General features: G+C 36.2%; 4 protein-coding genes and 1 pseudogene across 6 annotated transcripts in view; 2 read left to right on the top strand and 3 right to left on the bottom strand.

Moving 5' to 3' along the window:
* The window catches only part of LOC21385039 (structure-specific endonuclease subunit slx1), an 8,693-nt gene extending 778 nt beyond the window's left edge, over nt 1–7,915 (top strand). The window contains exons 2-4 of one of the 3 annotated variants that reach the window (XM_024163789.1): nt 6,471–6,577; nt 7,021–7,236; nt 7,366–7,915. In XM_024163789.1, the coding sequence (XP_024019557.1) occupies nt 6,471–6,577; nt 7,021–7,214 (301 nt within the window). In that variant the 3' untranslated portion in view covers nt 7,215–7,236; nt 7,366–7,915. Of the gene's footprint in view, nt 1–6,470; nt 6,578–7,020 lie in introns of all 3 variants that reach the window. The other 2 variants (XM_024163790.1, XM_024163788.1) reach the window with 2 other exon arrangements.
* Nucleotides 7,916–8,519: 604 nt separating this feature from the next.
* LOC21385037 (putative disease resistance protein RGA3) lies at nt 8,520–9,927 on the top strand. The gene is made up of 3 exons (XM_024163795.1): nt 8,520–8,577; nt 8,810–9,297; nt 9,354–9,927. Exons 1-3 carry the CDS (start codon nt 8,520–8,522, stop codon nt 9,738–9,740), a joined length of 933 nt encoding a protein of 310 aa, XP_024019563.1. The 3' UTR covers nt 9,741–9,927.
* Nucleotides 9,928–14,608: 4,681 nt separating this feature from the next.
* Nucleotides 14,609–15,655, bottom strand: LOC112091059 (acyl-CoA--sterol O-acyltransferase 1-like). The gene has a single exon (XM_024163794.1). It carries the CDS (start codon nt 15,653–15,655, stop codon nt 14,609–14,611), a length of 1,047 nt encoding a protein of 348 aa, XP_024019562.1.
* Nucleotides 15,656–17,178: 1,523 nt separating this feature from the next.
* LOC112091058 lies at nt 17,179–18,899 on the bottom strand (annotated as a pseudogene).
* Nucleotides 18,900–19,967: 1,068 nt separating this feature from the next.
* LOC112091060 (acyl-CoA--sterol O-acyltransferase 1-like) lies at nt 19,968–21,025 on the bottom strand. Its single transcript, XM_024163796.1, has one exon. It carries the CDS (start codon nt 20,996–20,998, stop codon nt 19,970–19,972), a length of 1,029 nt encoding a protein of 342 aa, XP_024019564.1. The 5' UTR covers nt 20,999–21,025; the 3' UTR covers nt 19,968–19,969.
* Nucleotides 21,026–23,266: the final 2,241 nt, after the last annotated feature.

Raw genomic sequence — 23,266 nt, 5'->3', positions numbered from 1 at the left:
CCTACGATGCCAGTGCCGGAGTTCAAGTTGCGCGGCGACCCCTCTTTTCCTTCATAGCCGTCGAAGAAGAGAACACAACCATGCAGAAGGAATGAGCTTTTCGCACATACTCACCCTGCATCTGTCGTCGCCTTCGTCGGTCCCTTCGTTGCAGCCATCGCCGTCTTCCCCACAGGCTCCACCTCCACCTTCGACTTCGCCGTCGCCACCGTCGCCATCACTTCAAGCCCAAGAACAAGTAAGGTTTTTTTTTTATTTTTTTTAAAGTGAACCCTTATATTTTTATTATGCAATATGCAAGATGTTAGAAATTTTGTTGTTGCAATCTACAAAGCATTTGAGAATATGTCAGCATTCTTGTTTTGGATTTAGATGAAAGTTGTTAATATTTCAGTAAAAAATGTACTACTATATTATAGATAAAAGTTACAGAAAATTAGTACTACATATTTACAGTGTCGGTATATAATTGAGCCATATACTAATTAGATCCCCAATTATCCAAGTCACCAGTAGAAAAATTTGGCATGGACTTGTTTCTTATTGATACATGTTGTAACACTTGATTTTATCCAGTCAGAAGTTCTTAGTCTATGCGTACAAGAATTATCCACATAGTGAATGTAAATTCTTTCATGTCTTATTTCTTTGCTTTCTTTTTCTTATTTTGGTTGACAACACAATAAATATAATAATTTATATTGATAAACTTGAGAAATAATATAATAAACAAATGACACTCACGTCATCTTGTATTCTCTTATGTCAAGTTGAACGAAATCTCTGTTTTCTCTTCCTTAACTAGCTTTTAGAAAATCTGCCACTGAATTTGTGAGAGAAAATTCAAGTAGAGTATTAAAGGGTGATAACAATAAGCTAGACAAATAAGAGAGAGTACATCTATGATTAGATAAATTTAACTAGAAGTGCCTTCCAAGAAATTCAGTATTTTGAGATTTGAACAACTAAACCAGTTAGTGTCTAAACAGTTTTCAGGTGACCTGTACCAATCAGATCACGAAGATCAAGTCTTATATCAAGTGAAGATAATCGAAGACGTTTATTCTCCAACGATGCTGTCTGAGCGACCCTGAATGACCAATTAATACCAGATGGTCGTTCAAGGTTGTTCCTTTCCCACTAGGCGCGCGACCCACATTAAGCTTTGATCGCAAGCTAAACACAATGGTCGTTCTATCTGAATGACGGTCGCGCGAATTAAATAACGGGGTAACTAAAATTCATTGATTTGATTGATATTTATAATCTCCCACCAATTGTTTGTTTTTATTAATACAGATACTGAGAACAATTCACACGTTAGAGCTGCCTAAACTACCTCCACGTATAGTGACCATTGAAGACTTTTCGGGTAAAATCACGATTCGGTCACAACTGAATGTCCTAAACAATATTCGGAATTGGCTAACAAAGAAAGAACAAGCTAAGTTTCAGAGACTCCCTCAATTTGGCTGCTTATTAGACTTGCCTACTGATGCGCAATTTTCAGGAGCACTAATGCATCATTTACTGTTGAGGCGACTGGAATGCCAGAAGGACCATGAGGTTTGGTTTTCAGCAGAGGGCAAACCTTTAAGGTTCTCTCTCAATGAGTTTGTCTTAATATTTGTCTTGTACACAAGCGGTGGTACATCTAGAGAAGAAATTGAATCTCATAAGAACAAAGTGACACTAATGAATAAGTATTGGCCTGGTGTAAAAAGTGTTATCTTAGATGGTGTTTCTAAAAAACATGAAGAGTTGAGCAAAGGAAAGAAAAAAAATAAGAATAGAGTGCCATTGGCATTTGTCTACACGTTAGCTGGCTTCTTGATGCCACGAGACCTGAAGAAGCAGATTAATTCATCTTGGTTTTAATATGTCACTGACCTCAAATTCTTCAATCAATATCCCTGGGGAATCGAATGTTATAATTTGACACTCACAAGCCTGAAGCGGATAAACTTTGTAAAAAGGTGGGAGCATGGTGTCAAGAAAAGAAGGAGGAGGCTGAACAATATAACATTTTTAGATGCCCATGGATATTTCATGTAAGGGTTTTACTCTAGGCTTATCTTTTTTTTTTTTTTTTTTTCAGTTAAATATAATTTACTATTTGGTTGTTTTAGATATTTCGTTATATTTTTCATTTTAAGCATGGGCTTTCGAGGCTATGCCCGAGTTGGGAAAAAGTCTGGCCAAATTTGAAGATCAAGGTAAGCATATTCCATGGTGGTTCCGTTGGCAGCTAAAGGAAACCAGTAAGGAGTCCTCGTGGCGTTCATATTTGTAGTTAATGAAGTCGACCGATGTAATTATAACTGACATTTTACAGTTTTATATTTAGTTTGATCCTTTTTGGTCTAATAGCTTTTACTCATTTCATTTTTTTTAGTTTACTGTACTACCTACTCTGGCTCCTTCAACGGAGGAAAGAGAACAAGACTACTATTAACGTCTCAGTACGCATGATGATCTTGTGGATGGAGTCATTGATTGCCTCATTGAGTTTTTAGCAGGAGATGTCATCTTACATAGTGCCGTAGTTGAGGAAGAGAAGCGTAGACCAAGTCCCATTGATTCCTCTCCTTTTCCCCTTACACCCTTGAGATCACCCCTGCCAACCCGATCCATGGCACAACTTCTGCAGCCTTTACGTCCCATGTTGCCCCCTAGACGCATGGCCCAACCTTTGCAACATCAACTCCTATAGGCTCTCAGGACCCCGTACACCCTCCAGATCACCCCTAGCCATCCCATGTCACCACCCAGACGCATGACCCGACCTTAGAGATGTTTCATCTTCTTGATCATCGTTTGAGTGAACATGAGGACATGATCAAATCATTACATGCAAACCATGAGGAGAGGATACGATCATTGCATGCAAGCCAAAAGGAAAGGCTGAGGGTGATCTGGAGGGTGTAAGGGGTCCTGAGAGCCTATAAGGGTTGATGTTGCAAAGGTTGGGCCATGCATCTGAGGGGCAACATGGGACGTAAAGGCTGCAGAAGTTGTGCCATGGATCGGGTTGACAGAGGTGATATCGAGGCTGTAAGGAGAAAATGAGAGAAATCAATGTGACTTGGTCAACGCTTCTCTTCCTCAACTACGGCACTATGTAGGATGACATCTACTACTAAAAACTCAGTGAGGCGATCAATGACTCCATCCACAAGATCCTCATGCGTACTGAGACGTTGATAGTAGTCTTGTTCTCTTTCCTCCGTCGAAGGAGCCAGAGTAGGTCGTACAGTAAACTGAAAAAAAATTAGAATGAGTAAAAGCTATCAAACAAAAAATGATGTCAGTTACAATTACCTCGGTCGACCTCATCAACTGCAAACATGAACGCCACGAGGATCCCTTAGCGATTTCCTTCGGCTGCCAACATAATTATAGTGGAATATGCTTACCTTGATCTTCAAATTTGGCCCGGCTTTTTCCCAACTCAGGCATAGCCTCGAAAGCCCATGCCTAGAATGAAAAATATAACGAAATATCTAAAACAACAAAATAGTAAATTATATTTAACTAAAAAAAAAGATAAGCCTAGAGTGAAAACCTTACTTGAAATATCCATGGGCATCCAAGAAGGTTATATTGTTTAGCCTCCTTCCCTTGACACCTATGCTCCCACCTTTCTGCGAAGTTTATCCGCTTCAGACTTGTGAGTGTCAAATTATAACATTCGATTTCTCAAGGATATTTGATCGAAGAATTTAAGGTCAGTGACATATTTAAATCAAGATGAATTAATCTACTTCTTCAGGTCTACAGGCATCAAGAAGCCAACTAACATGTAGATAAATGCCAATGGCACTCTATCCTTATTTTTGTCCTTTCTTTTGCTCAACTCTTCACGTTTCTTAGAAACATCATCTAAGGTAACACCTTTTGCACCATGTCAATATTTATTCATTAGTGTTGTTTTGTTCTTATGAGATTCAATTTTTTCTCTAGATGGACCACCACTTGTGTACAAGTTGGATATTAAGACAAACTCATTGAGAGAGAACCTTAATTGTTTGCCCTATGCTGAAAACCAAACCTCATGGTCCTTCTGGCATTCGACTCGCCTCAACAGTAAATGATGCATTAGTGCTCCTGAAAATTGTCTATCAGTAGGCAAGTCTAATAAGCGGTCAAGTTGAGGGAACCTCCGAAACTTAGTTTGTTTTTTGTTTGTTAGTCAATTCCGAATATTGTTTATGACATTTAATTGTGACCGAATCGTGATTTTACCTGAAAAGTCTTCCATGGTCACTATACGTGGAGGTAGTTCAGGCAGCTCTAACGTGTGAATTGTTCTCGGTATCTGTATTAATAGAAACAAATAATTGGTGGGAGATTATACATATCAATCAAATCAATGAATTTTAGTTACTCCGTTGTTTAATGTCGCGGGACCGTCATTCAGATAGAATGACCATTGTGTTTAGCGCGCGATCAGAGCTTAATGTGGGTCGCGCGCCTAGTGGGAAAGGAACAACCTTGAACGGCCATCTGATATTTGATTTGTCGTTCGGGGTCGCTCAAACAACATCGTTGGAGAAGAAGCGTCTTCGATTATCTACACTTGATATGAGTTTTCATCTTCGTGATCTGATTGGTACAGGTCACCTGAAAACTGTTCAGACACTAACTGGTTTAGTTGTTCAAGTCTCAAAAGACTGAATTTCTTAGAGGGCACTTTTAGTCAGATTTATCTAATCATAGATATACTGTCTCTCTCATTTGTCTAGCTTATTGTTATCACCTTTTATTGCTCTACTTGAATTTTCTCTCACAAAGCACGTGGCAGATTTTCTGAAAGCTGGCTAAGGAAGAGAAAACAAAGATTTCGTTCAACTTGACATAAGAGAATACAAGATGACATGAGTGTCATCTGTTCGTGATTTTGTATTATTCACCTGTTTATTAAATTATTTCTCAAGTTTTCCAGTATAAATTATGATATTTACTGTGTTACCAACCAAAAGAAGAAAAAGAAAGCAAAGAAATACGACATGAATGGATTTCCGTTCACTATGTGGATAATTCTTGTACGCATAGACTAAGAACTTCTGACTGGATAAGATCAAGTGTTACAACATGTATCAATAAGAAACAAGTCTATGCCAAATTTTTCTACTGGTGACTTGGATAATTACGGATCTAATTAGCATATGGCTCAATTATATACTGACACTGTAACTATGCAGTATTAATCTTCTGCATCTTTCATCTATTATATAGTAGTACATTCGTCACTGAGATATTAACAGCTTTCATCTAAATGCAAAACAAGAATGTTGGCATATTCGCAAATGTTTTGTAGATTGTAGCAACAAAATTTATAATGTCTTGCATATTGCACCACAAAATATAAGGGTTCACTTAAAAAAAAAAAAGCCTTGTTCTTGGGGTTGAGGTGATGGCGGCGAAGTCAAAGGTGGAGGCGGCTGTGCGGTTGTGGGGAAGTCGGCGATGGCTGCAACGAAGGGGCCGACGAAGGCGACGACAAATGCGAGGGTGAGTATGTGTGAAAAGCTCCTTCCTCCGGCATGGTCGTGTTCTCTTCTTCGGCGGCCATGAAGGAAAAGTGGGGGTTGCCGTGCAGCCTGAACTCCGACACTGGTGTCGTAGGGGAAGAGGGATCTCAGAGGTTCCGAAGGGGGGGAGAGAGGGGGATGAGGATTGTGGGTCGTTTTCTTGCCTTCTTGGTTGTTCGTTCCTCTTAGGTTTTCTTTTTTTGTTTGAGCGAGTTCGTGAGGGGAAATTGGAAGAAGTCGTGAGGGGAAATTGGAAGAAGGCCTCCTCTGTTTTCCTTTTTTCAATTAAATTCTAATCTTGATTTTTGTTAATAATACTCGATTAATAAATAAATACACATTAATTATATTATTAAGAATTTGCTGAAATAAAATAAATAAAAATGAAATTGGAAAGTCATTTCACTTTTTTATTTGGTTATTTTAGCCAATTTCTCAGGAATTTTAACCATAGACTATAAAATTTGATTTTTTAAATCTTCTATTCAAAAGGGGTTCATTTTTGGATGAGTAATTAGAAGTTAGCTTTTCCTCAGAAATTAATTGGACACACCAGAGGATAATTGCCCTTAGTTAGGTGTATTTTAACTTCATTCTCTTTTAGGGCTTATGAACTTTGATCAACATTGCTCTTTTGTTTCCAAAAATATTGGCACCACAATGGACTTCCTATTTCTCCGCCTTTCTCATTTTTCTTTTTGGTACATATAAACTTAAGGATTTGAGATTTGAACCTTAGACCTCAGTATTGGACTAACCGATTGTTTTCAAATGTATAAATTAGTCCTGTTTTGAGCTTTAAATTTTCTCAGTTATAGATGAAAACAAGTCTGGTATTCACAAGGAGGAATTACTTGTTGGGGTAAACAATGGTAGCTCTTGGTTATTTTTCTAGAAGATTAGTTTGTGGATAAAAGATGTTGGTATTTTATACAGTTTAAAACAACATAATGGTGAACTTAAAGGCGGAGCAAAAGCAACCCGCTCTGGAAGGCCGTGGATTTGTGCGTGCCTGATTGAAGGTTTCAAGGACCAAAGTGAAGGTAATTGATTCTGATATAGCCAAGAAAGACTACTATATCCTTTCTTTCTGTAATTTTTGATCTGGGATAATTATAGTGGGACGCCAGTGTCGACAAAATTGTCGGAGTAAATTTGAAGTACACGTTTTCTTCTGCACATGTATTGCTGTGAAAACAGTGTCAAATAACAAAACTAGATTAATTAGACACTATACTTTTGTTTCGCTTAACCTTGGATTCATGAATTCAAATTCTGAGGAAATTACTAATTTCATTGATCAGTCATTTTCATCTTCCTTTCGAATTGCTTTGAGGATGCTCATTCTAGGAGCCAGTAGTCACTGTCTTGGGCAAGTAATAATAGTGGCAAAACTGCCACTCATGCTATACATTTTAGTTTCCGTGTTGATATCATTCTTTCATTTGTTCTTACTTCTTTACACGGTATCTCTCGTGTATTGCAGCTTCAGAGTTTGAAGCAAAATGGAAAATCTTTTCTAGAAAGTCACCTCGCAAGAAGAAGAATGAAAGCACAGAAAATCAGGTAAGAGACTGCTCACTTCTATTGTTACAACACAGACAATCAGCTTTAAGGAGAGTTGAAGATTCATTTGATTGCAGTCATTTAGAAGTTGACTGGCATCTCAGTCCTTTCTGATTTAGAGATCCCAAGGTGACTGGTATAATCTCTTGCTTAATAGTAGATTAGAATTTCCATTAGACCAGGAAGGTCAAATCTTGTAGTACCAACATGACAGTATCTCATAATTGTTGTATATTCATTTGATGCTTGTTGTAATAAACTACAGTATTGGTTCAGGAGCACACCAGATGGACAGGACAAGCTATTCAATTGTAATTTATACCATTTTTTTCACATACAAATCCACAATTTTAATGGTTATTTCCATATATTTCCTTTAAGCTACTTTTTAAAGCCCTTTCTGGACAACTTGTGGCTGCTAGCTGTTGTCTTGATCAACTAGAAATTGTTCCAAGAGAGAGCTAATAGGAAAAATTGACATATTGCATCCAGATGGAGCCAAAAAAAAAAAAAAAAAAAAAGAAAGAAAGAAAAAAGGGATAGTAAGATCCGTGCTAAGAAATAGTATCAGACAAATCTGCAGTCTCATCTATAATGAAATCTTCTTCTACAATGAGTCTAATAGAACAGCCTGAATGTCTTGTATTTAGTGCGTTTGTAACTTATATTGACTAACAATAAATTCATGATAGCTCACATTGTCATCATTTGTCTTGGAAGCACTTTGGAAGAAATTTTTCTTTAAGAAAGCATGTTGGCAGGGCCACCACTATCTAATCCAACTGTTTAAATTCATGGTGAAACTATTTTGCTAGTAGGGGATCAATAAGTCGGATGAGGATGAGAGCATTTCAATAAAATTAAGAAGCAAGAAAACATAATTTATTCAGAATCAAAAGTATAGAACATTATAATGTATTCCATGACTTTGTTTATGAAAAGGCTCATAGATATTCTGGGAAACTTCTAGGATGATCCCATACGTTTGACATTTTCTTTTCTGTTTAATCTGAGAAAGGATCACTTTAGAATATGTGGTTGTGATCGCTCTATTTTAGGAAATTCTTATCAATATGGTTGACAATCTACACTGCCATAACCAATTAGGATAAGAAGTTTAAGAGAACAGTTAGTGATATGGTTGGCAGTTGACGCTACGACGACCAGAAAAACCTTTGAACAGCTTTTCCTTGGATCTTTACCATATACTGATCATCTGCTACTTTTGTGTTTCGCATTTCTTATGTTTTTTCTGGAGGATCTGCAGCAATGGGAGAGGCGGTGCTTTCGGTTGTCTTCCCAAGTCTTTGAAGAGTACGGATGGTTATTTCATAGAGCAGTGAGATCAGAAAGCTTCAGAGTTTACTTTCATCAATCCAATCAGTGCTAGAAGATGCGGAGGATCGACAAGTACTGGACATGGCGGTGAAGGATTGGCTAATAAAGCTCAAAGATGTTGCTTATGATGAGATGACTTGTTGGATGAGTATATGACAGAAGCTCTACAACAAAAAATGGAGTTCCATGGTGATCTCATGAATATCCGAGGATCCATGAAAAGCTTGGTATGCCACTTCAGTTCTCAATCGAACCCATTTTTCTCTCGTCATAGAATGATAAAAAAATTGAAGAATGTAGTTGACAGATTGAATGCAACTTCAGATGAGAGGTTCAAGATTCATTTGAGAGAGTTTTAGTGCTGATTTTAGTGGTAAGCAATCATCTTGGTCTAGAATGCAATCAGATTCTTACTTGTGTGGATCTGAAGTCTTTGGAAGAGATGAAGACAGAGAAGATCATAAGATTTCTAATGAATCCAATTGATCCAAGAGATGTCGCAGTCATTCCCATAGTTGGCATGGGCGGGCTAGGGAAGACAACAGTGAGCAAATTGGTCTACAATGACAAAAGGGTTGAGGAGCATTTTGAGAGACGGATTTGGGTCTGCGTATCCGAAATGTTTGATGTTAAGAAGCTTATGAGAGCAATTGTTGAGTCTGCAACTGGGATTAGATGTGATCTTGATGAAATGGAAGCAATCCATCGCCGTGTTCAAGAATTGATTATGGGTAAAAGGTTTTTGCTCGTTTTGGATGATGTGCGGAATGAGGATCATGAGAAATGGGACAGGCTGAAGAATTCAGTGCAGCACGGTTCTGAAGGAAGTGGCATTTTAGTGACAACTCGTAGCGAAAAGGTTGCTCTAATAATGGGCACCATCACTCCTTACCATTTGGAAGGCCTGTCAGATGACAATTGTTGGTTATTGTTTCAGCAACGAGCATTCAGAAATGGAAGACTCGACGAGCGCGCTTCAAATTTGGTGGCTGTTGGAAAAGAAATTGCAAGTGCAAGGGTGTACCTTTGGCAGCAAAGGCTCTCGGAAGCTCACTGCCGATGAAAAGACAAATCGAGTACTGGATAACTGTTAGAGATAGTGAAATGTGGAGCTTTACTGAAGAAGAAAATGTAATTTTACAGGTATTAAGGCTAAGCTATGACAGTCTTCCATCTCATCTAAAGCAATGTTTTGCATACTGCTCCCTTTATCCTAAGGACTACAAGATAAAAAAGGAGAATTTGATCCATTTGTGGATAGCAGAAGGATTTGTTCGACCGTCTCGAGGAAAACAACTATAAGAGGTTGCGGATGAATGTTTTAATGAGTTGTTGTGGAGGTCTTTTTTCCAAAATGCAACCAAAGATGGAAATGGTGGCATAGTAGAAGTTGAAATGCACCATCTCCTTCATGATCTGGCAAACTCTGTTGCAGCCAACAGTTGCTTGATGCTGGAGGTTTCTAAGCAAGAGATTATCGCCTCCGAAACCCGCCATTTGTCAGTAATTTGTAATAAATCTAAACATTTGAGTATCAGGTGCGCATCAAAGCTGCGCTCCTTTCTTTTACCATCTGTGCGGCAAAAGCTTGCACAAGTATCAAATAAGATGATCTTGCATATGAAATCTTTGCCCTCATTAGACTTAAGCAGCTCTGGCATTAAGAAGGTGCCTAAATCAATTTGTCTTTTGAAACATTTAAGGTACCTTAACTTGTCGAATACTCCTATGAAAGAGTTATCAAACTCTTTAATCTACAAACCCTGGTACTCCTGTACTGCAACCGACTGCAGAAACTACCTGAAGATTTGAGAAAGCTGATCAACCTGAGGCACCTGAATATTTGTGGATGTGAATTATTATCCGAACTTCCAAATGGAATTGGAGAACTCAGCTCCCTTAAAACGTTGCCTGTGTTCATATTTGGTAAGGAAACTGGATGTAGTATTGCAGACTTGCAGAGCCTAGACCTCCATGGAGAACTAACCACTAAATGTCTTGAGAATGTGAGGGATGATGTAGGGCGCGCAAAGCATGCAAGCTTAAAGGAAAAAAAGGCACATTCAGTCATTGAAACTAGCCTGGAATGATTCAGATGATGTGACTGCAAGAGAAAATGAAGATCGTATCGCTCAAGGCCTTCAGCCCAACTCCGAGCTAAAGAAGTTAGCCATTAAAAACTACATGGGCTCTAACTTACCCAGTTGGTTAATGAATTCTTATCTTGCAAATCTTGTCGAACTCTCCTTGATCCGATGTCAAATATGTGTGCAACTTCCTTCACTAGAGAAGCTAGATTCTCTACGAGTTCTTGCGATTGCCGAAATGGAAGCCACAATGTACTTTTGCAATGATTCTAGGCAAAGTAGTGGAGTTGCTGATTTCATTACCCTAAAGAAATTGTCACTCAAACACATGCCTAATTTATTGGGGTGATCATGCAACGAAAGAAGAGTCCGATTTCCCTACTTGAAGGAACTAAAAATCGATAATGCCCCAAGGTTGATCACCTTGCCAGATCTTCCATCTATTGAATGTTTAGAGCTCGAGTTTTGCAGAGACGAAATATTGACCAGCGCAACGAAGATAACTTCTCTGTTGAGTTTCATTATTAGTGAATTTGAGGAGCTTATTAATTTGCCACAGGGGCTGCTAAGAAGCAAAACACGTCTGTTCTTAGAAATCAGGTGCTGCTGAAAGCTCATATCTTTTTCTGGTGAACTCAAGAGTCTTTGTTTCCTTCAATCATCGAGTATCAGTGATTGCCCTGAAATCAAATCTTTGTCAGAGTTTGAAGGCCTCAAATCTCTCAACTCGCCATAGACAGGTGTGATGGCCTAATTGTGGTGCCGGAAGGATTAGAAGTTTTGAAATCTATTCATTATTTCTTACTCTCAAACTGCAGAAATATAAAAGCCTTTCCAAATGCTATGCAGCATCTCACAAGCCTCCACACATTGCATATTTGGAGTTTTACCAACTTGCCCTCTCTGCCTGAGTGGCTGGGGAACCTTGTTGCGCTTAGAGAAATTGAGCTTTGGTATTTTGAGCACTTATTGTTGCTGCCGGAATCAATGAAGCGCCTGACTGCCCTTCAGTTCTTGTCAATCTGGGGCTGTCCTCTATTGGAGATACACTTGGAGAAGGACACAGGTGCAGACAATGGATAAAGCACATCCCTTTTATCAAGATCAATGGCCCTTACATTCAGACAATGGATGGTTAGTATCTCATCACCGACATAAGGTTGATAGTTGATGAGATTTGTGATAGGACTTGAGAATTGGTTAGTTAGGTTGTAACTGATGGTAGTTTTCTTTTGTTTTTAAATAAGAAAGCATTCAACTGACAGCAGTTACTGCTTATAGTTGGTTAACTGATGTGAGTACTTGTTGGAGTTTATTAGAAGGAATTAGTTGTATAAATAAGAGGTTAGTAGCTAACGACGGTTATGGGTTGTTTTTTTGGGAATTATCTTGGGAAACCAAGTGGAGAGAGAGGTGGGTAGTCTCTCGAATCTCAACCCGGGTTCGGAGAAAGATGATTAGTTTCTGAGTTCAGTTCATGGTCAGAACCACTCTTCTTCACTATAAAGTCCTGTTTCAAGATTTAAATTCTCTAAGTTGTGGACAAAAACAATTCTGGAATTCACTAGGAAATACTTGTTGGGGTAAATGAATGATAACTCTTGGTTATTTTTCTACAAGGTTAGTTTCTTATATAAAGATGTTGGTATTCTTATACAGTTTGAAACAACACAATGGTGAACTTTAAGACGGAGCAAAAGCAAACCTGCTCTGGAAGGCAATGGATTTGTGCGTGCCTGATTAAAGGCTTCGATTTCAAAGACCAAATAACTAAAATTTATAACCTAAACCTGCGCTCAAGAGATAACTTTCCATATACCGACAAGGAATGTATGGATTCTCGAGATGATAATTGCATCAAGAAATTAATGATCATTCCACGACCATGTTAGTAAAAGAATTTTGAACCATGTAAATAACCTATTATGTTATGATTACTAAATCATTAACTTAATGACGGAATTAAGTGTTTTTTTATCCTAATCTATATTTAATTGTTTCTTTTTATTGATAAATCTACACTTAAGTTGGATATTATGCATTGGTATTTTGTATTGTTTCTTATCACGATGACCTTCCCTAGGGGAAAATATTAAATTCATATCTCAAAGACAAACTTATAAAACTATTACTTGAAATCACCATATAATTAAATCAATTCATAAACATAAAATCCTCAAAAGACATTTAAAAAAAAAAAGAAAAAAGTACTCCTCAAAGGAATAATTAATCATATAAATTAGAGACTCCTCTTTCAAGTATCAACACTATATATGTTTTACTTGACAATGATCTCTACGTGTTTTGGGACACGCACGAAACATCTCTTGGACTTTCTTTTTATATGGGTGTGGTTTTAATGATTATTCTGATATTTACTTATTATTAATGAATATTGTTGTCTCTGGACTTTCTTTTTATATAGGTGTGGTTTTAATAATTATTCTGATATGTACTTATTAATGAATATTATTATTTAAGCCGTAAAATATTAATATGACGATTATATATATATATATATATATTTAAGTACAATACAAAAGCAAAACAAGACATGATTGGAGATGTTAAACTCACAGTCGACTCAATGCTTAGTTCTTGTAAATTCGGGGCACTTTGTAGAAGGGAAACAGCTGTTAAAATCTCTTTTAGATCGTCAAAGTTCAGAGACATGGATAGATAATGGAGATTATGTAGCTCGTACTTTCTTGTGAAACCACCTTTAATATATGACAAATCCTGGAGCAAAGAGTAGTAGTGCAATCACATCATCAGATATATATTGAAGCTACTAAAACGAGGGGGGTTTTCTTTGAAAAATAATTTCATACGAGCAGTGACGTGCATCATGAAATAATTTCATCAATATCATTCTGCGAGTTGAAAGATTTCCTTTTTCTTTTTTTTTTTTTCTTTTTTTGATTCTACCAACATTATATACTTACCCCTCACAAATAAAGTTTTAGGGCCCATTTGGTTCATCAGCTTAAATCGGTGATTTTAATTTTGTATTTAAATTTTATGAGAGAATCTATTAACGAAAACATTTTAAATTCAAATTTTTTGTGAGAGAAAACACTGTAGCAAAATTAAAATTATAGGTTTGAACCTACAAACTAGATGGGACCTTAGTTTCACCATGCAATCTAAATATTACTACGGGAGAATGAAATAAATAGCAGATGTATAGAAAATAAATGAAATAGCATATTTTAAAACTATTTAAAGTAAATATCGGTAAACCGTGTAAATGTTTTATTTATGACAAGTAAAAAGATTTTTCGCACATAAATTTTCCTTTTGCAACTGGTATAAATATTTTTTCTCACGTAAATAAAGATTTTTTACCGCATAAATTATTTTTTACCAGTCGTGAATGAATCATTTATATGGTCAATTGTCTTTTACTTTATAAATTATTGTGCAAATAGTAACCGTATATAGTAAGTATTGTGCAAATAGTAACCGTGAATAGTGCCAAAAATTTTCCTCTCTTCATTTTGTATACCCTCACAAGAATAATGAAACTCTCTCTCTAATTTATCTCTCTAAAATTTTTCTTTTTAGTTTTGCATTTTCTTAATTTCATAACATAGTTATTTTTTTAGAAGATTAGTTCTTAATAAAGATGTTGGTATTTTTATACAGTTTGAAACAACATAATTGTGAAGCTAAAGGACTAATTTACATATTTTGATTCTGACATAGCCAAGAAACACTACTATATCCTTTCTTTTTATAGTTTTGGACCTGGGATAATCGTAGTGAGATACAAATGTCAACAAAAAAAACAATTTTTTTTTTGAGTAAATTTAAATTCTGCACATGTCTTGTTGTGAAAATAGAGTTGAAACACCAGCTTAGATTAATTAAATGCTATTCTTTTGTTGTCTGGACCTTGGTTTCATCTTTCACGAGAGCTATGTAATTGTAATTTACACCATTTTTTTTCACTTACCATTTTAGAAAAAATAGGGAAGATAATCCTTGTACTAAATTATCTTATTGATCTCAATCAAAACAGACAAATGATTGATGTATAACAAACAGGTTTTGCTCTAAAGATTCAATAAAGAAACAAAGTTAAAAACGAGTGACATTCCTTATGAAGGCGCCGAATGCTGCGATCTCTTCGAGCGTTCTAACATCAGCTTGAAACCTAAGGAGCTGAGGTATAAGCAGCCAAATTGAGGTGATCATCAGGACTACAATAGTCAATGCCCCCGAGATCAGCCTCGGAAGCCTCCACTTCTTCCCAATAGTCTTCTTCAAAACTATCTCAACATTCAAGCAGAATCCATGGAGGAGAAAGAACCATGTGATCTTCCAGGTGGGCCGCAGGCGGCTCAAATAGTAGAATATGATCTCATGCATGAGAGCAGACACCGAGAAGGTCGCGATAACCGCGGGAATCGGGGCCCATTTGCGGCCAATGATATGCTTGGAGAAGTTACGGGTAGGTTCGTATACGGTTTGTCTTAGGATGCTAGTTACCATGAGATTCCATCTTCTACCCCAGAAGTCTTGCAATGAAGAGCAGAGGTATGGCTCGTTGAACTGCGGCTCAAGCTCTCCGTCTCCGGTGAGGGATTTAGCCATTGCTGCCACTATTGCTAGGGTCAACTCGAGGGAGAAGTAAATGTGCAAGCCATATAGACCCAACATGACTTTTGGATGGATGAATTCACTATAGTCATAGACTCTTAGCAACAATGCAAATAAGACGCCCTTTATTGCATAGTTTAGAAGTGATGTTTGACCTTTTTCAGGAGTTTTGGGAGATGGGGTTTCTTTGTTTTGGTCATTAATGAAGATCTTGATCGGAAGGCTAGCGACGGCCACAAAACGTATAAGAGAGAGATTTGAAAGGTCAGAAGCTAAAGGGCCTTTGCCAAAAGCAAAAAGTAAGAGCTTGAAATTGCCAAGCCAAGTTATGAAGAAACCAGTCAAGCCTCCAAGATGCATGGAAGAGAGTTCGAGAGGAAGATAGAGAAAGAGACACACAATTGGGAGAAGAAAAAGTAGTCTTAGAGGACCTTTTGCGATTGATTTTCCGACTATATAGCAATAGCAGAGAGAGATAAAGACAGTGATCCATACCTTTATGAAGTTGCCTAGCTCTCCCTCCATATTTTGTCCACTTTTCTGTTGATTGTTGGATGAAAAATTGTTTGAGCCTTAAGGCTCTTAAAAGTTTTTGAGAAGAAAAATTTATGATCTTCTTTTAGCCGCCATTAATGACCCTTAAATTTGGGGTTCCAAAGAAGTGTGTTGAACTAGTTTTGGTGGATATACTAAATCAATAGAGAAGACAATTTTTGCTTCTGAAGTGCGACAAAAGATGACAAATGAATGCTTTTTTCATCCAAAAAAAACAAAACAGAAAGATGACAAATGATCTCATAGTACTTGTAAAAGATGACAAATGATCTCATAGTACTTGCTTTTTTATTTCATTTTTATGTTTGACTTCTAAGCTTGAGGTGTATTTACATCTATTTTTGACATTTTATTTATTTCGGGGAAATGAAACAAATACTCTTAAAAGTGTATGTGTCAGAATTTCTATCACTTACTCTTAATTAATAACTTTTTTAGTCAAATAATTATACTAACAAAAGAATATTAATAAAAAATTATAGATAAAAATCTAGATCCATGCACATTAAATTATATAATTTTCTCTTTACCCCTACCTACTTACTTTGTTACCCTCTCAAGCTTATGCTACGTGGCATGGGAAATAAGACATGGATATATTAACATACAATAATGGTTTTTTGTTGTTGCTAATGACATACATTAATATATGTCATTAATGCATGTGGCAAACAAAGCAAGAGCTGGCCACATTGAAAGAAATGGGCTAATAGAAGTAATTACAATTTGAAAGGTTGACATGATCTTTAGGTACAAACACAACACATATAATACTAAAAGTGTCGATATGCACATCAATAACAATATGTTGACTAGTTAGGAGATAAAGTATAATACTATATATAATATTTTTTTGCTTGTAAAATACATCAAAAGATTATTATTATTCTAATCGAGGCACTTCATTTTATTTTTTATTTTGGCTTTGCTGTGGCATTATTTTATGCTTGTGGTATCCAATCTTTTGGTGCGCGACTGATCATGGATGACCTAAGAAAATGTTTCTTTAAAATGTTTGAACATGGATCTGCTTAAATGAATCAAGATCTTGTTTAATGCTTATGAAAAGAAACAAGAAGAAGAGTTTAAAAGTACCATGATCAATTGTGCTAACATATTAATATAATAATATTACTGAAGAAGAGAGTTAAATAAAATTCTTAAAATTTTATTTCGGATCTTAAATGGTAGGTTTCACATGGTTTTGGCATGCTGTCCACCTGTTTGTTTGTCAACATTTTATTGAGAAAAAAATATAAGTGATTCCGTTTTGATTTGTCAACTTTGTACGGTGATAATATATTATGTTATAAAGAATGATGATAAAGTATTCCATCAAACTTCGTTTCATATGGCTAGTGACTTTTGACAAATAAAGTGCAAATGCCACTAACTTGTTTTGATCAAAGAAGAATAATTAAGATGTATAATTCTCATAATGAATCTAAAAAATAAATTGCTATATCAACCATTTGATTAGCTGAAAAATGTGATTAGCTGAAAAATGTAAATCTTTGGGTGATGAAACTCCCCAAGAGCCCAACTAAAGCATCATATTCTTGAAGCAACCTAACATCAGCCTCACACCTAAGAAGTTGAGGAAAGAACAACCAAAAGCTAGTCAACAACACAAATCCAATAGTCAACGCCACTGAAATCACCGTCGGAAACCGCCACGTGGATGAAAAAGCCTTCTTGAAAGCGATCTCAACCATCAAACACAATCCATGCAGGACAAAGAACCACGTGACCTCCCACGTGGGACGCACTCGGTCGAAGTAGTAAAAAATGAGCTCATGAACAAGCCCAGAGACTAAGAATGTGCCCATGACATCGGGGATTCGGGCCCATTTTCGGCCCACGAGTCCGGCCCATAATACGAGGGAGGGTTCGTATACGGTGAGGTGCAGGATACGGGTGACCATGAGGTTCCACCTTCTGCCCCAAAAGTCTTGGAGTGAGGTTGAGAGGTACGGCTCGTTGAAATGTTGCTCGAGCTCAAGGCCCAACATGGCTCGAGCCAAGGCTGCCATAATGGCTAACAAGGGCTCCAAAAAAAAAAAAAAAAAAAAGAAAAGGGCTGCCATAATGGCTAGCATGGTCTCAAGCAAAAGATATACAAAAAGGCAATAAAGGACCAACACAAATTTTTGGTGCATATGCTCCTTATAATCAAAGACCCTAATGAGAATTGTCAAAAGCAAGGCATTCATTAACGAAAGAGACCACTTTTTGTGAGATGGGTTTTGTTTGTTTTGGTGTTTAGGATGTTCTTTTTTTTGTGGGTTTTCTCGGATCATTATTGGAAGACAAGAAACGACAATAAAACGGCCAAAGGAGATTGAAAAAGCCTTCTTGAAAGCGATCTCAACCATCAAACACAATCCATGCAGGACAAAGAACCACGTGACCTCCCACGTGGGACGCACTCGGCCGAAGTAGTAAAAAATGAGCTCATGAACAAGCCCAGAGACTAAGAATGTGCCCATGACAGCGGGGATTCGGGCCCATTTTCGGCCCACGAGTCCGGCCCATAATACGAGGGAGGGTTCGTATACGGTGAGGTGCAGGATACGGGTGACCATGAGGTTCCACCTTCTGCCCCAAAAGTCTTGGAGTGAGGTTGAGAGGTACGGCTCGCCGAAGGTGCTCGAGCCAAAGGCCCACCGGGGCGGGAGCCGAGGCTGCCACAATGGCTAGCATGGTCTCAAGCAAAAGATATACAAAAAGGCAATAAAGGACCAACACAACTTTTTGGTGCATATGTTCCTTATAATCAAAGACCCTAATGAGAATTGTCAAAAGCAAGGCTTTCATTAACGAAGGAGACCACTTTTTGTGAGATGGCTTTTGTTTGTTTTGGTGTTTAGGATGTTCTTTTTTTTTGTGGGTTTTCTCGGATCATTATTGGAAGACAAGAAACGACAATAAAACGGCCAAGGGAGATTGAAGGGTCTAAGGCTAGAGGGCCTTTGCCAAAAGCAAAGAGTAAAAGCTTGAAGTTCCCAAGCCATGAAATGAAAAAGGCAGTGCAACCGGTAAAAAATATGGAAGAGAGTTTGAGAGGACGAAATAGTAAGAGACATACAATTGGGAAAACAAAGAAGAGTCTTTTTACACCTTTTGGGACTATCTTCCCAATTGCATAGCAATAACATAGAGATGCGAAGATTGAAATCCATACCTTTATAAATGTGTTTATTTCACTCTCCATTGTTTTCATTTCTGACATATGATTTGCTTGTTGTTGCTGATGTATATATTGTGAATCTAACCAAAGTTGACCGAGTTGAAAGTGGAAGTGAGATATATGGACAAGTACAAGTCAAGTGTGAGCAAGCCTTTAATGGCGTAAGAAAGAAGAGTTATTATTCTATGTTTAGGATATCAAGAATACTGGAATCCCACTTTATTTTAACTTTTTTAATATTAATGGATGTAATGAGAGTTGTTATTTTTTTATTCAAAAATTTATCATGTTAATAATATTTTTAAAAAAAATGATGATCATGCATGCACATATGGTAGCAAAAAGTTGAGCTCTTTCAATCTTTTTGTTTTCAGTTAATTATCTTATATTTCTGAGCTTTTCCTTGTTAGTTGCGCATTTTTCGTTTCTTGTTCAATTGTCGCTTTGTGTATTAGTTATCATGTTCTGCATCCGATTATGTTGTCGTTTACGTCTGTTTGAAAACCCTTTCTTTTTTTTTTTCTGTCGCTTTATTTTTTTTATTTTTGTAGTTTCTCACTCTTTATTGTTTTTAGAATGTTGTCGCATTCCAACTTTTTCGGTTAAAATGCTTGTAATTGTGTATTGTTGTTTCTCATCCATATTATCTATGTAACGTGAAAGAAATTTGTAAATTTTGTGAGCAGGAGGAGTTAGTTTCGAGTTCATGGATTGCGACAGAATTAGTGACCAAGCCGGGATCTGTTTCGAAGTTCGAGTATGGCTTGGGTTTGTTGGTGTTGCAGATCATGGTTGACCCTGATCATAAGGTCTAGATTTGTCGTTCTATCCATTCTCTCTCTCTCTCTCTCTAAGGGGAAACAGGCTATCCACTTGAACACGTTGAAAATGAGTAATTACAACTCTTTTTATAAACAACTCTTTTGAGGCTTTTTCTCAATAAAGAGCAAATGCAACCAACACTTTTGACCTATGATGGGAACATAAAACAACTAGAATATTAAAAAAGAAGAATAATTAAGATTAAGATTTCTCAAACTACACCCTCAAATAAATTTGCTATACCAACCGTCCGATTAGCTGAAAAATGTTATTTATCTTTGGGTGATGAAGCTCTTCAAAAACCCACCTAAAGCGGCATACTCTTGAAGGAGCCTAACATCAGCCTCACACCGGAGGAGCTGAGGAAAGAACAACCAAAAGCTGGTCAACAACATAAAACCAATAGTCAACGCCCCTGAAACCACCCTTGGAAGCCGCCACGTGGTGGCATACGCCTTCTTCAAAGCGATCTCAACCGTTAAACACGATCCATGCAGGACAAAGAACCACGTGACCTCCCACGTGGGACGCACGCGGCCCAGGTAGTAGTAAATGAGCTCGTGAACAAGCCCAGAGACTACGAATGTTGCCATGACAGCCAGTATTTGGGCCCACCTATGGCCCACGAGTCGGGCCCATAATATGAGAGTGGGATTATATACGGTAGGGCGCAGGATACGGGTGACCATAAGATTCCACCTTCTTCCCCAAAAATCTTGGAGTGAGGTTGAGAGGTATGGCTCGTTGAAGTGTGGCTCGAGCTCAAGGCCCAACATGGCTCGTGCCAAGGCTGCCACAATGGCTAGTATGATCTCAAGCAAAAGATATATGAGAAGGCACAAAAAGACCGACATAACTTTTTGGGGCATATGTTCCTTGTAATCATAGGCCCTAACTAGAATTCCCAAAAGCAAGGCTTTTAATAACAAAGAGATGGGTTTTGTTTCTTTTTGGTGTTTAAGATGTTTTTTCGGTGGGTTTTCTCGGATCTCAATGGGAAGACAAGAAACGACAATAAAACGGCCAAGGGAGATTGGTGGGTCCAGTGCTAAAGGGCCTTTGCCAAATGCAAAGAGTAGAAGCTTGAAGTTTGCAAGCCATGTTATGCAAAATGCAGTGCCACCGGAGAAATTTATGGAAGAGAGTTTGAGAGGAAGAGATAGAAAGAGACATAGAATAGGGAGAACAAAAAAGAGTCTTCTTACACCTTTCGGGACTATCTTCCCAATGGCATAGCAATAAGATAGAGATGTGAAGATTGAAAGCCATACCTTTATGAATGTGTTCATTTCGCCCACCATTTTCTTCTTCTTTGATAGATAGATGTACAATTTTGCTTCTTGTTGCTGGAGAGATGACCAGTTAAAAGTACACGTGAGAGTGAGACGGACAATAATCAAGTTTAAGGAAGCATTTAATAGTTATGGAAAGAAGATATTTTTATTTATTTATTTATTATTATTATTTTTGTTGAGAAGAAGATATTTTATTTATTTACTGTATATGTGCCACACCTACATAGTTTATTATTCAATGCTAATTATGCTTTTCCCCTCCTCAAAAAAAAAAATATATATATATATGTTGATTTCTCCCGGATTTAAAAAAAATATTATGCGAAGCGTAATATTAATCAAATTATATAAATTAAAATTTAATGTGATAATTATTTTATGTTAATTTAATTATAAAAAATTAAAGAGAAAAAGAAGAAATTTATCGTCATTTGTAAATCTTGAACTCCTCTAACACTGTCTTGAGTTTTTAAATTTTAAGAACACAAGATTCTTTATTAATATATCTATGAATTAACGTAAACTTAAATGTGTAAACATTCTAATAAATTTCTCATAAATGAATGAATAAGAAAACCACATATAATTATCACTTATTTTTCTTTAAAAAATGTGATAATACTCAAAAAAAATTTATTTAGAGAGTTCTAATACTAAAAAATATGTGATAACACTATGGTTCTTTCTCAATCTATCTCCAGATTAACGTGAACTTAAATATGTGAGAGTTCTAATAAATTTCTCAACACATAAAATAGATAAATAGAAAAACCACCTATAATAATCACATATATTTTTAAAAAAATATGTGATAACACTCGAAAATTTTATTTAATTTTACTTTTTTTCTCCGTATTTTTTTTTGGTTCAATTGTAAGGAAGTACATTATATACATGCTACTAAAGAAGGCACCTAAGTTACTATTCTTAAAACAGTGTCCAATCTTATTTGTGTTTACCATTTTGGAAAATGCCGTTCGTGTCCCCTATAATTTGTTTTTATTATTTTGTCATCAATTTTATTTTGTTCTTATGTTTTTTTGCTGGGCATTTTCGTCATTTGATGCGGTGATTTTTTTTACCCTTCTCGAGAAGCTTCCTGCTTCTTTCGTTCCTGTTTTTACGCCTCAACCACTTCTGAAGAAGTGGCAAACTTGCCCACTTTCTCCTTCTTTTTATTTATTTATTTTTTGTTTTAGGGAACGTGTACTGCCGCACGTTCCATTCCTTTTAATGTTTATTACATATATATATATATATATATGTATATATAAAAGGAAATGCGTGGCTTTTCTTTTTTCTTTTTTTTATTATTAAATTATGGCCAAATCTTATTGGCCAAATAAAAAACAAATAAAAAAATCTTTTCTCATAATGAGAAACGTGGGGACTTTAAGAGTGTAAGATTAATTCATATACGATCATTATTGATTAATATTAAATACTTTATTTAATAATAAAATTTATTAAAAATTTATAATTAATTATATTTTGGTTCTATGTAATCATATTACATATAGTGTTTTTATTTTAATAATCTCAATAATGAACCGTACTATTAATTTTAAATTAAATATTTTAATTTTAATTTATAATTACAGATAAGTTTAGATTATTTTACTTTAAATATTATCTTCTACATATAACACTTATGTATAATGTTTAAAGTTACATGTAAAATAATTTGAGAATTTTTTATATTTATAAAACTTCATACGCATTCAAAATAATATTAAAAAAATTTCTCATTTCATTAATAATCAGCAAAAATATTTACATCTTATTTAATTTATGGACATATACCCTAACAATATATACATATAAAAATATATATAACCACCGATGAAAATCCAATTTCCATATATATGTTTTTTCCCTTAACAACATATTATTTTCTTGGGTGTTATCTTCCTTTTTTTTTTTTTTTCGTTTTTTATGCAAGTTATTATTGACTACTCTTTTCCGTTCATACGTCGTTTTTTAACATTCTTTTCCGTTTTTCATATCTTGTCGCTTTCCTCTGTTGTGGTTTGAAAATTGGTTGTTTTTAACGTTGTTTCATTATCTTTGTTAGTCTCTTTCAATCCTCTTTCCATTTAGCTATCATTCTTATATTTGTTGGCTTTTTCCAAGTTAGTTGTGATTTATAGATGTCAATGTTTCTCACGGGTATAAGATTCCATGGAGTCGCACATAAAAAAGAAGGGGATAGCGAATGAATAATAATTAGAGATGGGGTTATAATGTGGCATAATAATTGAGAATAAAAGCAGG

The sequence above is a fragment of the Morus notabilis genome, unplaced genomic scaffold, assembly GCF_000414095.1.
Source record: "Morus notabilis unplaced genomic scaffold, ASM41409v2 Scaffold2131, whole genome shotgun sequence".
Classification (NCBI taxonomy): Eukaryota; Viridiplantae; Streptophyta; class Magnoliopsida; order Rosales; family Moraceae; genus Morus; species Morus notabilis.
The sequence above is the reverse complement of the archived record's forward strand: the minus strand, read 5'-3'. Positions and strand labels throughout refer to the sequence as shown.